The 16531-nt window shown below is 44.7% G+C and overlaps 2 protein-coding genes and 1 long non-coding RNA gene across 5 annotated transcripts in view; 2 read left to right on the top strand and 1 right to left on the bottom strand.

The window, feature by feature from the left end:
• LOC147608204 (pre-mRNA-processing protein 40A-like) overlaps positions 1-14025 on the top strand; it is a 92567-nt gene extending 78542 nt beyond the window's left edge. Inside the window, exons 27-31 of one of the 3 annotated variants that reach the window (XR_015264451.1) lie at positions 11198-11746; positions 11841-11975; positions 12320-12381; positions 12624-12650; positions 12891-14025. Coding sequence is in view for 1 of the 3 variants with exons in the window: in XM_086789085.1 (XP_086645211.1) it covers positions 11198-11746; positions 11841-11975 (684 nt within the window). In the remaining 2 variants the exon portion in view is untranslated. Of the gene's footprint in view, positions 1-11197; positions 11747-11840; positions 11976-12319 lie in introns of all 3 variants that reach the window. The other 2 variants (XR_015264450.1, XM_086789085.1) reach the window with 2 other exon arrangements.
• Positions 2471-3768, bottom strand: LOC147608205 (uncharacterized). Its single transcript, XM_086789086.1, has one exon. The coding sequence runs from the start codon at positions 3500-3502 to the stop codon at positions 2594-2596; it is 909 nt and encodes a 302-aa protein (XP_086645212.1). The 5' UTR covers positions 3503-3768; the 3' UTR covers positions 2471-2593.
• A 110-nt stretch (positions 14026-14135) lies between the features above and the next one.
• LOC147608206 (uncharacterized) lies at positions 14136-14364 on the top strand. Its single transcript, XR_015264452.1, has 2 exons — positions 14136-14230; positions 14272-14364. It is a non-coding gene; the product is annotated as an uncharacterized LOC147608206 (long non-coding RNA).
• The last annotated feature ends 2167 nt before the right edge of the window (positions 14365-16531 follow it).

The raw sequence follows: 16531 nt of genomic DNA on the forward strand, positions 1-16531 counted from the left end.
GTGCAATAAGTACAATGAGTGGGGGAGGTGATGGAGCTCTACTACTAGGAGAATGCAAAGCTATATGCATGGAGTTTACAATCATGATATGCAACCTAGCTGGCTCCATCTTGTACCATACTGGGGGTATAGAATGGTATACATCAATGAAGGGGGTGTCCACAGCTCCCTGAAGAACATGCCTGGGTCTACTCTGAAGCGAGCCAGTCGCTCCACACCCTCTTTGTGAAACTGAGCTCTGATCTCTGTCATCTCTCTCTGGTATAGGCGTGGTGTCCGAAAGCCAGGTGTCCTTTGTCTCCTGCGGGCTCTGAGTGTCTCTGCTCTCTGGAGAGTAATTCCCTGCTGTGTAGGGGCTGTGGGAGGGGTGCATCTCTGAAAAAATGTAGTAATCTGTGTCTATCGTCCCCCCTCTGGAGTTGTCTAAGCCTGTAATAATGTCTCTCTGTGACGCTGTATGTCTAGAATGAATCTCCCCAGTATGCGCTGGTCTGCTGCCTCAAAGATTTGGCGTAGGGAATGTGGCTCTTTGAATAAAATGGGATATCTCTCTCCATGGTTAGTTAGTACGAAAGGTACGGTACGGTACGGTACGATAAAATACGGTACTAATTGGTACCTTAAAATTTTTTGAGGTACGGTACGATATTAGTACGTTTTAAAAAAAAATACTTTCTAAACTTAAAAATTGTAGACAAGAAGTTACAAAATAGTAGAACCATGAACATAATGTCATCATGCCATTAGAGTACAAAATTGCTACAAAAGGATAGGCCAAAAACTCATGGCATGGGCGACCGCCAACATGCGTACATACATGATACTACATGCTACAATACATCATCGATGGGCTAGAAGGAGATAGATGCCCAATGCCTAGAGAGCTATTACATATCAAAAGTCTACATCATCACCAACATCTGCATGATCATCAACATGATCACTACTAGAGTGTCCATCAAGAGAGTTCTCTGAAGAGGACTCTTCGAAGGTGGACGAGACACTCTGGGGATCATTCTCGCTAAGTAGGTTGCCATCATCATCAAACAAGGGCTCTCTAGGCAGTGGGGTATCATCATGAGGGGGCAATGGAATATCATCATGAAGGCGGGGATTAGAGCTCGAGGATCCCCGCCTCACATATGTGCGAAGGCCACCCTTTGCCGATGTCGAAGGCGGAGGCCTATGAACTCCAACTGCTCGGCCCCGTCCATGCTGACTCCTGGTGCTGCGAGTATCTGCTGCCACAAGCTCACTATAGAGCTCCATGAAGATTGCCTTCTCCTCCTCATCAGGTTGTTGATTGACACTTGCAAAGTTTTCACTCGTCAACGTGAAAGTGTCAACATTGACCTACACATTAAGGCACAAAAGTTAGAGTCTGTACAGTGTACACAAAACTTAAAAGTTATGAGTCATGATAAGTTAGAGTCTAGACTTGTCACTTACTTGCTTGGGACTACCCATACTAAGAATGCCCTGCATCATGCGCAAGTTAGTGCGGCAGTAGACCAACCGCTCCAACTGTCGTGTGCTCGGTCGATTGTGTATCCTCGTGTGTATGAGAGAATAGGAACTCTAGTTCCTCTCACATGCACCCATAGAACAATCCTGGGCTAGGACCCTTAAGGCTATGGGTTGGAGATGCTCTAGTCCATACCCAAAATTGTCCCACCAAAAAAGGGGCTTCACAAGTGACTCCCTCCTCCAGCAAGTGGGAGACGAAAAGGAGGTTTGACCTCTCTGATCAACATAGCAGCCCAACTCCTCTAGAAAGGCATTGTGCTCATCAACTGGCACAGCTCGAAGCATATATGCATCCCGATCTTGTCGAAGCTCCCTATCGGTGTGCAAACTACTGGAGACTTGTAGGCTGGATGTACCAATGCTGCAAACCCGTGGATTGGTTTGTGCATCCACCTCCATCTCTTCTGTGCAATCTCCATTATTTGTGCTCGCTCCTCAGATGTAATGTTTGTGCAAGCCTCCAACTCCACAAGGGCAGCTCTAAAGAAGTGGACAAGAAGGCCCATGGTGGACCCCTCGCAATCTGTCATCCGCAAGAGCCTATAGAATGGAGTCATAGCAATGACAATTGCTCGGACTCTAGTCCAAAATCTCTCCTCTAGGCAAAAGCGTTGCATGGCTTTGGCCTCTTCAGTGACGTGCTCATCCCAATCGTTCCACATGGTGGAAACAACTGTCTGGCGAAGGGCGGGCCTCACATCGTATAGACGCTCCAAAACCAGCCACATGTAGGCAAAGCGGGTGGCCGATGGCTTCTTCAAGTCAAGCCTGCTATGCTCACGAAACATAGCAAGCACCTTCACCTTTAGCATGAAGAAGTTAACAATAGATGTAGCTTGTTGCACAATCCTCTTCACCCAGCCGAGCTTCGCCACATCCTCCATGAGTAAGTCAATGCAATGACTCGCACATGGAGTCCACACAATGGTGGGGAATTCTCCTCAAGCAAGCGGCCCATGCGTCGACAATTTGATGCATTGTCGGTGATGACTTGCACCACGTTTTGAGCCCCAACCTACATGGTAGATAAATCATATGAGTTGAGGGCTTTGCACAAATGACAAAATCAGCCACACTTAAGTAAAATAATGCTTACCTCTATGATCGCTTGCCTAATATGGCGGTAGATGAAACTCCCGGTAGTCTTTCTCCCCCTTCTCCCGGTGTCAACCGCACGCAAGAAGTATGTGCCAAGCGGGCAAGACACAAGGATGTTGATAATGCCACGCTTCCTTTGATCACTCCATCCATCTGTGAGAATAGAACATCCATACTTCGTCCATGCGGCTCGAATCGGGTCAAGGGCTCGATCAATTCTCTCCTTCTCTTCATCAATCTTCCTTGTGCGCATAGCCGTGTAAGAGACCCCCGTCCACCCCTCACATGGGCCCACATTTGCAATCGCCGTCACCATCTTCTTCCATTGCTCCTTTTGGAGTATATTGAAGGCAAGATTGCATTCAATAATGGTGCGAGCAATCTCTATCTCCGCAAGGCGTTGCCGCTCCTTAAGGAATGCAACCGAACCTCTCACACTACCCGTGACTTGGTGGAGAGAGGGTTGCACCCCTTCACGCTCCACCACCCTTTGCCTTTTGCCCGGTGCGGAGGCGGACCGTGCATCCGTGGAAGTGGCAGTGGAGGATACACCAATGAAAGAGCCGGTGGCCGCTTCATCATGTGCCGATGGTGGTGTTGGTGGTGGTGCCGGTGTGCATGTTGATGATGCTCCTCTACTTGAATTTGAGCCGCCGCTCATCTTCCACGAAATGTCATCGGCAATGCTTTGCGGAATCTCCTTGCATGGGGCAACTTGTCCCCCAATCTTTGAAAGGTGCTGGAGAAGCCTTGTTGTTCCACTGGTGTATGACTTGCCGCAATATCGGCATGTCCAATGATGGGAGTTGGACTTCTTGGTGTCCTTCTCCACATTGAGGCAATGCAAATCAAAAGCCTCATGCTTCTCCCGAGGCATGATGGATAAGAGAAGGGCTAAAGCGTGGAGTAGAGGAGAGAGCGTAGAGAAGATGAAGTATGGGAAGAGCTTGGAGGAAGAGAACTTGGAGTAGAGGCTCAAGTGGGATGGAAGGAGCTTGGAGGAGGGTGGAGGAGGGTGGAGGAGAGGCTTGGTCCTTGAGGCTTGGAGTAGATGGAGGGTGGTGGAGGAGAGGCTTGGAGTAGATGGAGGAGAGGCTTGGTCCTTGAGGCTTTTATAGAAGGACTCAAGAGAGATGAAAGGAAAACAACCCAGAAAACGAGCAGAAAACGGCTACTTCCAACGGGCAGAAACAGGCGAAATTCGTACTTGATCGTACGGATCCATACGGTACCGTTTGTACGTACGGACAGATCCGTACGACGTATGGAACTAAGCCTGTCTCTCTCTGATGGCTGTATATGCTCTGCATTTGCATACATAATGCTCCTCACTCTCCACCTCCTCTTTGCACAATCTGCATACCCTCTCCTCTTGGGGGATCCGTGCTGCTCTGCGAGTCTCGATCTCCAATCGATGTGATGAGACTCTAAGCTGACCAATAGCTACTCGGGAGCCGTGTGGTAAAAAGCCCTCCATGTATCTAGGCCTCTCTATAAATCCATCATCAGTGATACTCATGAAGTGATCTCTGTAGTATAGCATCTTCGTGGAAGAGGCTGTGTAGGTGATATCCATGTCTCTCGTGTATAGAGTTGCCATAGGTCCTGTCTCAATACTCTGTTCCTCTCACTATGAGAGAGACGGATATGTGGTGCATCCTTGTCATACTGGAATGGTGGTAGATGATCCATGTCTAGGCCATGCTGTGAGAACCAATGTGTGACCTGTGCATACCATGATCCTCTGTCTCCTGCCTCAGCCATCTGTCTAGATGCCTCAAAAGCTTTGTATGACAATCTGTCCTGTGGCATCTCTCTGAATCTGTCTAGCAGGCATATAGTTTGGAATATGGCCTCTACCATCATAGGAGGCGCAACAAACTCTGCTCGGATAATGTCATGAGGTACTGACGGTTTGCTGCGTATCATGCGTGCCATCATGAGGGCCTGTGGTCTCTCTATCTGTGTCCACTAATGGGTAGCAAGTCCTGGCGCCCATACCGCTGCTCCATACATCAGTGCCGGTGTGACTAATGTGTCAAATAGCCACCCCTTCGTTCGGGGCTCCTGAAAATGCGCCTGGTGGCACTGTCTCTCTAGCATAGCCAATGCTGCATATCCCCGTGTTAATCTGGCTCTGGCTGCTGAACCCATGGTGAGAGAGAGAGAAAGAAAGAAAGAAAGAAAGATTTTATTAACGTCTTCCAAAAGACCGAACTCGGCCTATGAGACAAATCGGAGTACCTGTATGGGGTATCCTCTGTCATCCCAACAAAATGAAAAAGTACTGAACAAAAAAAGCTGAATCTGGGTGTGCAGAAGATGGAGCTCTACTACTAGGAGAATGCAAAGCTATATGCATGGAGTATACAATCATGATATGCAACCTAGCTAGCTCCATCCTGTACCATACTGGGGGTATAAAATGGTATACATCAGTGAAGGGGGTGTCCACAGCTCCCTGAAGAACATGCCTGGGTGTGCTCTGAAGCGAGCCAGTCGCTCCGCACCCTCTCTGTGAAACTGAGCTCTGATCTCTGTCATCTCTCTCTGGTATAGGTGTGGTGTCCGAGAGAGAGAGAGAGAGAGAAAGAAGAAAGAAAGATATATTAACGTCCTGTCGAGGCCAAAGCTGACCTATAGGACAGATCAGAATACATCTTTGGTTACAATCCACTTCGGGGTATCGGTTAAAGAAAAGTGCATGTGGGATCAAAAAGAAACTAACTTCAAAGCTCTCATGACTCATGAGAGTTACATGTTACAATGGTAAAATCACCATGTGCTTAATGTGATTAGATATGTATAAGTATCAAGTTCATGTCCGAGAGAGAGAGAGAGAGAGAGAGAGAGAGAGAGAGTTGTATTAATGTCTTCAAAAGGCCAAAATGACCTATGAGACCAAAAGGCTGCATCATATCCATGAGGTACATCATCCTGGGTACAAAATAGTTATAAAGAAAGATAACAAAAATCTAGAATTAAAAAATCTGATATAGGTATATAAGCAGAGAGCTCTCATATCACCCTAATACATCCCTCATGGGCCGTTGTGACATGGTGCTCAAGGTGGTAAAACTGAGCTGGAGAGTGAGGTCCTGCGATCATGGGAGATGATGGCCCGGATCCTCCTGTGGTGGCGTGGCCGTGGGTGAGGCCCATGGGGTTTGGGGCGTTGAGCTCTGGATAACTCAGTGGCTCTGTCGAGTGGCACACCTCTTGGCCAAGCTCCTGCACTAGCCTGTGGTCCGGGTATGATGCACAGGACTAAGTGCAGGTATGACGTCCCAGGCACCCAGAAAACCCTAAATCCCTTGTCGCTTTGGTCTGAACAGTGTTGTGGTTTGTGGGTTTTACTGCGCTTTTGAGTTCTCCTATGTAAGCAATGGGAGGGTGGACTAAGGTGTGTGCGCACAGTTCTGCATGGTGGGCAGCAAAGGGTACAGCAGTGCCTTTTACTTACAGACTGTGCAGGGCGCACAGCAGCATATAAACTAGCTGATGGCCGTAAAGGTGTGTGCTGTCATACAGTTAGGTGGCTGTACTATTGTCCGTACAGCGGCTGCATCAGGTCGGCAGGCAGCACAAGCTTCATCAGGTCGGCAGGCGGGCCAGGCTACAGCGGGTCAGCACACGGCAAAGGCTACAGCAGGCTGGGGGATATAGCAAGAGGGAAGAAGGGATGGTGTAGCCGTACAGCAGTCATACAGTAGGGCTGCAGGAGGCGGACAGAAGCTTCTTGTTATTTTTAGGGAAAGTTAAAAAAAAAAACAAGCAAGTGGGCGTGTTGAATCAGAAAGCTCATGTTTTTTTTTGGAAAAATGTCCAAAGGGGGTGCCCTTGTAGCTTTACTCCTTTTATAAGCGGCGTCCCTCTTATTTATAGTGAAAAAGCACATGTGTTTTTTCACCTATAAAGATCTATGGAACCTACACTTCACTTTGATGATGATCTATCGGACCATGACGAACATCCTCAACCTGGTGGGGATCTTATTGAGGTTGAGGAGGTTGAAAGAGTGGAGAAATCTTACTTTGAGGATCAAATGGCCAAACTCTAGGCGGCTTTACAGGCTGATATTCAGCACTTGTGGGACTAGGTGATACTCCTCCAGAGGGCAGTGATTGGATCAGCCCCTACTCCAGGTACGGTTGTAGTCGTGCCTTCTTTCACACCGGACGCTTTTGCAAGTGAGAAGAAGGAGAGGACACATGAGGTTGTAGACTCCTAGCTCGATGGATGGAATGTGCACTTCAAGTTTTACCCTTTTCCAGATGCCCAGAGGATTTAGATGGTGAGGGGTCTCTTGAAGGGGAATGCTCTTACTAACTTTGGGATAAACCCTCTACTTGGGCGGATTTTGATGCGGAGTTTCACAATGAGTTTCTCCAGGAAGAGGGCAAGTTTGATGTTGTGGCCAAGATTGCAGACATGGATATGTGCAATAGATCTTTAGACATGTATCTACAAAGGTTTAAGAATTTGTAGTCTCAAGCAGGGCACATGGATGCTACTACTTTATACAGATTCTTTATCCGTGGACTTGCCCGAGATCAGAAACTCCAGGTGGGAAATAATCAAAGAAGGATGCTTGAGGATGCCACTAAGAATGCAAGGATTTATCAAGAGACCATGGCTAGTGAGAATTAGAAACAGGTCTCTCACAAATCTCACACTCCAAGCAGTTCCGAACAGGGTTCCCAATGTAAATGTAAGTTTTGGTTAAGGGAAGGCTTCACAGAATAAAAATCAAACCCAAACTTCGGGTGATTTCAATCCGAAGAATGAGAAGAAAACCCACCAAGGTCTTCGAACTTTTCGTGATTGTTTCATTTGTGGCTAGAAGGACCATATGAGAGCGAATTGTTTGCATGCGAAGAAAGCGCCCAGGTCAGCTCACGTGACAAAAGTGAAAGGTAACCCTAGAAACTTTTTCGTTGATACTATAGTTCCAACGTAAACGTAAGTTTTGGTTTGGGAAAGATTCATGAAATAAAAACCTAGACTTTTCAATCCGAAGAAAGAGAAGAAAACCCACCAAGGTCTTCGAATTTTCCGTCATAGCGGGTACTTCATTTTTGGCCAAGAGGGCGGCGGGTGTCTCGGTTGCAGATCTCTATCCAAGATTATACAGAGGTCCTAGATTTTTTGATTTATGAATCTAGATAGGGTTGATGTTATTTTAGAAAAGGAATAGTTTTTTACCCATGATGTTCATGTCGATTGGTAGGATTATACTTTGTCCTTTGTTATGAAGGGTCTTCCAATTTGTCTTAAGAGTGATTTTGCAGTCCCACCCTCTACTTCATAGTATAATTGGAAATTCAGATTATGAGGTGTATCAATGTGTTCTTGATCCCCTTTCATCTAATGTTAATTGTATTTTGAATACGGTTAAGTTGGATGCTTGGGAGACACAAGCTTTAGAGGATACTAAGGCGGATTTTGTTGATGTGTTCCCTTCTGAATTGCCTTATGATTCGCGGCCCAGTAGGTCGGTGGATCATAAGATTGAGTTGCTCTTGAGGTCTCAGCTGTGAGGAAAGCACCTTACAAGATGAGCTAGCTGGAAGAAGATGAGATTGCTCGATAGTTTTCGAAATGTCTCTAGATGGGATAGATTCGCGGGAGTAAATCTCCTTGGGGAGCTCCATTGCTTTTAAAGCATAAAAAGCACGATACTTGGGCAGATGTGTGTGAATTACAAAAACTTGAATAAAGTTACAATAAAGAATAGGTATCCTTTCCTAGAGCAGATGACTTGATAGATGGGTTGTACGGTGCTGCCTATTTTACGAAATATGATGGTTATTACCAGATACTTACAGTTGAGGAGAGTGGCCATTATGAGTTTCACGTATTATCTAACGAATGCTTTTGTTACTTTTTAACTGATGATGAATGATCTCTTTCAAGATTATTTGGGAAAATTCGTTGTGGTATTCTTAGATGATATTTTAGTTTATAGTCGTACCCTTGAGGAGCATGTTGAGCATCTCAGGGTAGCCTTAGGGATTCTGAGGCGGGATTGTATGCTTAACTCTCTAAGTGTGAATTCTTTTGTAAGGAGCTCACATACCTAGGTCATCGGATATATGAGCATTGACCTTGAGCGGACAGTAAGGCAACTTTGGGCATTCTTGGGATTCACTATCTTTCTTAAAAATTCAGTGATTGAAAAAAGTGACAATACGAGTGGCTTGCGTCACCACAGTCTTCACCCACTCTAACTTGCCTATGTCCTCCATAAGCAAGTAAGGCAGTGAGAGGCACAAGGAGTGCATACTATGAACTTAAACTCCGCCTCAAGCAAGTGGCCCATCTCGTGGCAATTGGATGCATTGTCCGTAACCACTTGAACCACATTTTCGTGGCCAATCTGCAAGGATGATGGATGCATGAAATTTGAATGAGAATATGAAAAATAAATGAGACTTGAAAGTTGACTAAAAGACCAAGGCTAAACTTTAAAGCTTCAAACTAAAGAATTAAAATTGTATCGCACCTCGATTATGGCTTGTCGAATGTGGCAATAGATGAAATCGCCCGAGGTTTTCTTCCTTGCCTTTCCAGCATCCATGGCCCACAAGAAGTAAGTGCCAAGAGGACAAGATACTAGAATGTAGACAATCTCTTTCTATCGGTCCATCCGTCGGAGAGGATGGAACACCCATACTTCACCCATCTCGCTCGAACGGGCTTGAGGGTCTTGTTTATTCTCTCCTTTTCTTCATCAAGTGCCTTCGTACGCATGTCGTTGTAGGTGACACTATGCCAACGGCCATGGCATGGTCCTACTTCGGCAATGGCCCTCACCATCCTTTGCCATTGAGGGGTTTTAAGGACACGAAATTCAAGATTGCACTCAATGACCATGCGTGCAATCTCCACATTTGCCTCTTGTTGCTTTGCACGGACCCAAGAGAGAGAGAGGTCACATTCGCTCAAATGGTGCCTCCAAGAGTGGCTTGCCTCGTGTGGAACCTCAAACTTTCTTGGTCTCTTTGATGAGGTGTTGGAGTTGGTCAAGGGAGAGAAGGATGCGGAGAAGGATGAGGAGGAGGTATCCTTTGCCGGCAGGATGACTTCGTCTTGAGCGGCGGTAACGGCGGGGGAGACTCTTCCACTATCACTTGCTTTGTGAAGCAAGGAGTACTTATTCACAGTGCCATCATAAATGTCTTGAGGGATATCTTGCAAGGTGCAGTTTTCCCGCCCCCCCAAATCTTGGAGAGATGTGCAAGAAGCCTAGTGGCACTGCTAGTGTAGGCCTTGCCACAATACTTGCAAGTCCACTTCCATGCCCTCCACTTCCCCTCATTCTTCTCATGGGTAATGGCATGCAAAGTAAAGGCTTCATGCTTTTCTCTCATGGTGAAAGAGGAGAGAGGGAGAAGGAAAGGGAGAGGCTTGAGCTTTGAGGAAGAGGGAGATGGTTGAGAGAGCCTAGAGGGGAGAGAGGCTTGAGCGTTGAAGGAGAGCTCAAGGGAGAGGATAGACTTGAGCAATGAGCACTTGTGAGGGGAGGGTTGAGCAACGAGCACTTGTGAGGATGGGGTTGGGGGAGGGGCCATTCTATAGATAATAGGGAGAGGCTCAAGCAAAGGCAAGCCAAAGCTAAAGCCTAAAACAGTCCCAAAAAACGCCCAAGAAACGGCTCTCCAAACGGTAAAAAAACCACGCAAAAAAGGGGCAAAAAGAAAAAGGTCAACTGAGATTCGACCGTACCGACCATACCGTATTGTACCTCCAGGGCGGTGCGTGTTAGTGATAATCCATGGTTACTGGCTACTTATGACTGGTCGGTTATTTATAGCAGCAGTAGTCCCTAGATAAGTGACTTACGGGTTATTGAGATTCATTCGATCATATTACTTGGCTGATGGTCTGTGCTTGGACTAGACTCTTGCCATAGACACGATGGTTCACTAGCAGTCTTGCCGAAGGTCCCTTAGGAAGGGCTCTAGTAGACGGGACACCAGGGCTGAGTGGCTTGGCCTGTGGGGAGTGGAACCTTAGCCTCTGGCTCGGGGGAGATTCCTGATGGAATCTAGAGTTGGGAGGTGAGTTTGCATGCACCCTTCTATATCTTCTAACCTTGTGTATCAGGTGGTCCTATGGGAGTTTTACGGCCAGCGAGTTCATGCTTGCAATCTCTAGCTGTCTAGTCCTAGGAGGTTATAGCAGACAACGGGCCAAGCTGCGTTACCTCTAGATTTTGGAGCGAAGTTCTCCTTGATTGGCCTCTTTATTCATCAAGTTACAGGGAAGATGCCCTCACTTACTCATGTAAAGTCAAACTTGTGGAAGCTGTCATCATGTATACATAAATTCTGTTTCTGTGTTTTTCATTTCCTTCAAGTTCTTGTGCGTTTTGGTTTTGACATTTTGTACCTGCTGGAGGTAATGGACATTTTAAGAACATTTTAGGGTTTGCATTTTTGACCATGTTTCTACGTTTGTTTTTCCTTGAACTCTATTTAGTTTGAGTTAACGGCTAATTTTGCTTGTGGACCTTGTTTGTTGTCAAATGATGTTTTTTGATGGTCTAATTGTGGAATTTTTGGATCAGGCCAAAAAGGAGAAAGAAAAAGAAAAAGAAAAGGAGAAGGAGAGAGAGAAAAGGAAGGAGAAGGAGAGGAAAGAAAAAGAAAGGGAAAAAGAGAGAGAGAGAGAGAAAGAGAAAGACAAAGAAAAAGAGAGGGAGAAGGAGAGAGAGAAAGAGAAAGAGAAAGAGAAAGAGAAAGAGCGAGAGCGAGAGAGGCCGAGTAGGAAGGAGAGAGAGACTCATGTTGATGCTAGTGAAAGAGAGAAAGAAAGGTCAAGCAGGAAGGAGAGAGAGAGTCATGTTGATGCTAGTGAGAAAGAGAAAGAGAAGCCGAGTAGAAAGGAGAGAGAGGTTCATGTTGATAGTGGCGAGATTGGAAACAATCATATCCAGAAAGAAGAGAGAAGAAAAGAAAAAGAGAAAGATCGGGATCGTGAAAGAGAGAAAGACAGAAAGCATAGGAAGGGCCATCGGAGCAGAAGTAGTGATGAGGCCAGCTCGGGAAGAGAAGACAGAGAGGAGGTGAAAAGACCACGCAAGCATAGTAGTGACAAAAGGAAATCTTCTCGAAAGGTTGGTTTGTGGTAATCATGCAAAGTGATCTCATTTACATGTTCTGCCCAGTCTTGTGCTAACATTTATAGACTTCTTGTGCTCTTTGCATCAGCATGCATATGAATCAAACTCAGATAGCGAGAACAGGCATAAGCGGCATAGGAAAGACCGAGATGCTCATCGCAGGAATGGTGCAGCTGATGAGTTGGAGGATGGTGAGCTTGGAGAAGATGGCGAGATTCAATAGGCATGATCTACTGCCCCTCTCAGTTCTGTAGCTCCTCAGCCTTAATTCTTTCTGTTCCACACAAGTTTTGGTGGTTTATTCTGCTGGCCAATGTGTGTTGAGAGCATTAAGTGAATTATTTTGCTGGTTAATCATATGACATTTTTCATGGATTGAGGCTGGTGATGGTATTTTGTGGTAGGGGCATTGAGTTGGAGCTTTTATTATGTTCTCCCCACTTTTTTAGCATCATATGTTGCGTTTTAATGCTTCTTCTGGAGCTCTTTTGCCTCGAGGCTTGTAATTGTTCAATGTTTATACTCAACTTGATGCACTTGTACTTTACTCTAATTTTGATGCTGTAGTTTGGAAGGATTTTCCTGTTCTGAGTGGCAGTTGACAGTTTTCAGAAGTTGGCATTTGAGAGGTAAGAGTTTGGTTTCATTGATAGCTTTAAGTTGCTCTTTTGGTTAATGTTATGGATTGGCATCTAAAGGGTGAATGGAGCCTTAAACTTTGTATGCATGACATTCAATTGGAATCTTAGTAACCATTGTATCTCCAAGTTACCTTCAACAATGAAAGTGGCTTTCACAAGTGTTGCCTTTGTATGCTACGTGGAGAGTCGTACATGATACTCTTCTCCTCTGCATCCGGCTGTGATATCAGGACAGGTCTGGTCAGGGCTTTGAGCAGGTAAGACACTCGCATTGGTGCTTGAAAATAATCAAAGTCAGTATTCTTTACTTTTTTAGGCTAAAAATATAGCATAATTGGTGTAATAAAGGATTGTTTGAACTCTCTGGTTGAATGCATGGGACATCTGCTTGACAACTGCTATGCAACTTGTATCCTAATGTTGTGTGTTCTGAATTTTAAGTGTGCCTGACATCTTAACTTAGACGTAGCATTCACAGAGATACCACTGTTTTACAGTTAACGCTCTGTGGAATCCCACTTCCTTTCTTGATTTCTCAGCTGATTTGGTTTCTAGTCAGTACAGTGTTGAAGATTTTTCTGCATGCAAGGACATGCAGAGAATGCTGCAATCAGCAGTGGTTGGAACCGAAAGCTTTGCAGTCAATTGTCTCAGCATGATTTTTTTAAAGTAGCAGCAGTAATACAAAAATGTTTTTTGGTGTGTCCTTTACCACTCTAAAACTAACGCAATGATCTGATGACTGGAGTAAATTACTGCTGTTTGGGATAGAATATTTGACTTTTCCGAGGCTTCTTAAATCTAGAGGAATAAGGCATTGATTGTACCTTAAATCTCATATATTTTAGGGGTTGCCATACCCATGATACACAGACCTTACAAGAACATGTTGGGAGGAAGCATTCTTTGGAAAATGTGGGGCAAGGTGAGCATGTGAATGCCACATGTTGGATTCAATGGAGATTCTATGGATACGCTTGATTTGAAATGAAGCTTACTCTAGTTCCTACGATGAGGGGGTGAACTTGGGTATGTGAGTGCCTCCTGCATTGAGGGAACTGTCTTTACTCTGGTAACCATGGCCATAAAAAGTTCAGTGACAAGCTTTAGGGCATGTCAGAACAGTGTGCATCAGTACCATGATGAATCAAATGGTTTGTACCAGTGAGCTGTTTGCTTAAATTTGTTGCCACACTTGCAGCAGCTGGATGCTTTGCTAGGTTCTCTCTCAGGTATAGCCACATGATATCCAGGAAAGAAAATGTTACAACAGCACAATGTTGGGGATTGAGGGACAAATGTGTTTTACATAGCAAGTTTTTTGCCAGAGGTTTCTGAATTCTTCATGAGCAGCAGGTTGGGGGACCTGAGTGCAACAGACTAAGTTGACCCCTGCAATACACATGAAGACACATGCACAGTAGAGGCCAATATTTCTTATATGTCATCTTCCGACTGGCTCTGTATTAGAACTATGGTCTTACTAATTATGTGGCAATGTGTTCGGTTGTTTGTTTGAACATTTTTTGGATTGTGAGGTGATAACCCATCTGTCCAAATAGAACAATGGAACATAAGATGTATGTACAGCTTCAGAATTTGTAATCATGCATCTCTTACAAGCCATGTCAAGTAGAATGAAAAACCTTTAATGTTTTAGTTAGTTATTTTGATTATTGTACGTTTAAAAGACAACAAGAATGTTGAATAGGCTAGGCTGTACAGCCTGCCCAAGGAATGCAAGGTTCCAGGTACTTTGTTAGTTGTTTCGAGCACATATACTTTATTCTACAGAGGAACCTCCATTAGCACATCTTTGATGATGAGATTATCAAAGGTGCACACTTACAAGTATTCTTTAGCATCAGATTATCAAAGGTGCACACATACAAGTAATTACACAGTTGCAAAATTGTTAATTGTGTAATGGAACACCATCATAATTTTGAATGTATTATTTACTCCTCACTTGTATGTATTGTTATAGAGGGATCTAGGCTTTTATGGGTTTTGCTCTGCTCATATGTCAGGAAGGCTTTAAGCTATTGTGAGACGTATGCATCCCTATTAAAGGGAGGGATAATGTTAACAGGTATATACATTTTTAGTACAGAACCCTGTCCCAGATTATCGATTTCAGTACTTAACTCTGAAGACTGTAGGATACTTTGAAACTCGTATGGCACATCCACTTCTCTTATGAGTCATCTACAGTGTGATCGTAGAAGTTGCATTCTAAAAATAGAAGGTTACGACGTGAGAAACAAGAATTGAAAAAATGCAACATGTGTGGTGCACAAGGTACAGAACTGCTACCTACATAGGCTCAGTGAAGTGACATTTTGACAACTTTTTTTGTTAAATGCTAGTGTCAATGTTCAAGAAAGTCATGGGCACTTCATATGAGCACAAGTTGAAAAAGATAATCCCCACGAGTCCTCGAGACTTTAAACAATTATTCGCATGTAGTTTTCCCTTGGTTGAGACCCCATAGTTAAGCTAGTTGTAATTTCTTGCAACACACAGAAACCGGACATTGTAATGAGATGGTGGCACGGGCAATCAAAAGAGAAGGGGAGGTTTCACTTGTGCTACGGGTTTTGATGCAACACTCGGGCATTCGTTTAATAATTGTGGTTCTCCACATATGTAGCATGGTCCTGGTGGTCTTTCTGGAGGTTTCTTTGGAAAGGGATTGTCTCTCCCTTAATATGCAGATCAAAGGATTGTGGAGCTACCATGATCCGTGTTCGAGGGGGTTGAAGAGAGTGTGTTCCCAATTCGTACCAGTATTCACTACCTTCTCCCTCATCTATGAAGTATCCCGGTTTTGGAAGGGGTTCCTGTTTATGCTCTGTCTTCCACCCCAGCCATTCTGATTGGAAAGGCTCCTAGTGCGGGGGGTGGGTTCCCAATACAAGCCTTCCCAGTTTTGAGGTTGGATGGGTAATCATTTCTCTCTTATTCATGGGCAACCTAGGTGCGTTTGAGCTTTTCTCTAGTGTTGCATTTGGTAAGAGCACTCTTTTGTAGCATGGTTGGTGTAACGTCTATAGAATCCACGCCACTTTGCGGTCTCTTGTCTTGGTTTCGCAACAGGACATGTATCCAAAGGATTTAGTCCTCCACATATCCCACGTGTTGTAGGTCTCGGTTTAGAATAGGTTGGTCCAAAGTCTTTCTTCCCCATTTCTCCTACCATTTTTGTTACCTTCTCTACTAACTTGGCCTCATCCACAACTCACTTTTAATCAAGGGTTTGAACTAGCACACTGGACTTTGAGGTTATGGAAGCATATTTTGATTTGGTTGAACAATCAAAATTGTCATCAAATTCCATGGCATCCAAGCTACACTCTTGAAAAATTGTGTCGTCTCGCATACAAGTGATCGTGCAATTCTTTGTTTTAGAGACCACCTAAAAAGATGGAGATTAGATGTAATGAGTTGGGTTTCTCCTCCCTAGTGCACTTGCTAATATAATGTTACAATTGATTTATGCAATCCATCATGGTTTCATCATCCTTTCGTTTGAAGTGTTACATTGTGTTGTGTTTGATTCCCATTTCGAAAAACGTAGCTATACACTCGTTTTCCAAAGGTGGTCATCGTTTTAGGCTCTAGAGTTTGGAACTAGGAAAAGACCCTTGGTGTGATTGTCGTGGACTTGTTCGGCCCTAGGGACTTGGTGAAAAGCCGCAGTGTGGTCATATGGGTTTCCAGATCATCATATTTTTTAACCCATTTGTGTATCATGGAAGGCCTAACATTTCGTCCATACTAGTTCTCTTTGTGTCGGGTTCTTTCTCTCCTCACACAAGTGCTTGCCTCGAGAATGCTTTCTTCGACTATGCTTAGAGTCCATTTCTTCTATGCGATCTTGTTTTTTGAAGTCCTTTGTTTCCTCTTGGCTTTTAGCACCACTTTTTTATTCCCTCCCCCAATGATTGGTGAGGAGCTACAGAACAACTGAGAGGGGCAGTAGATCATGCCTATTGAATCTCGCCATCTTCTCCAAGCTCACCATCCTCCAACTCATCGGCTGCACCGTTCATTGGTGAGGAGCTACAGAACTGAGTTATCCAAATGGGCTCAAATGTTATGAGCAGGGAGCTTGAGTGTATATACACTGCCAGGT

This window comes from Cibotium barometz, chromosome 53 (assembly GCF_041138505.1).
Source record: "Cibotium barometz isolate CiBa-2024 chromosome 53, ASM4113850v1, whole genome shotgun sequence".
In the NCBI taxonomy this organism is placed as follows: Eukaryota; Viridiplantae; Streptophyta; class Polypodiopsida; order Cyatheales; family Cibotiaceae; genus Cibotium; species Cibotium barometz.

Coding starts and splice junctions, on each gene's coding strand:
- LOC147608205 (XM_086789086.1), bottom strand. CDS start 3,502: ATGCCTCGGGAGAAGCATGAGGCTTTTGATTTGCATTGCCTCAATGTG.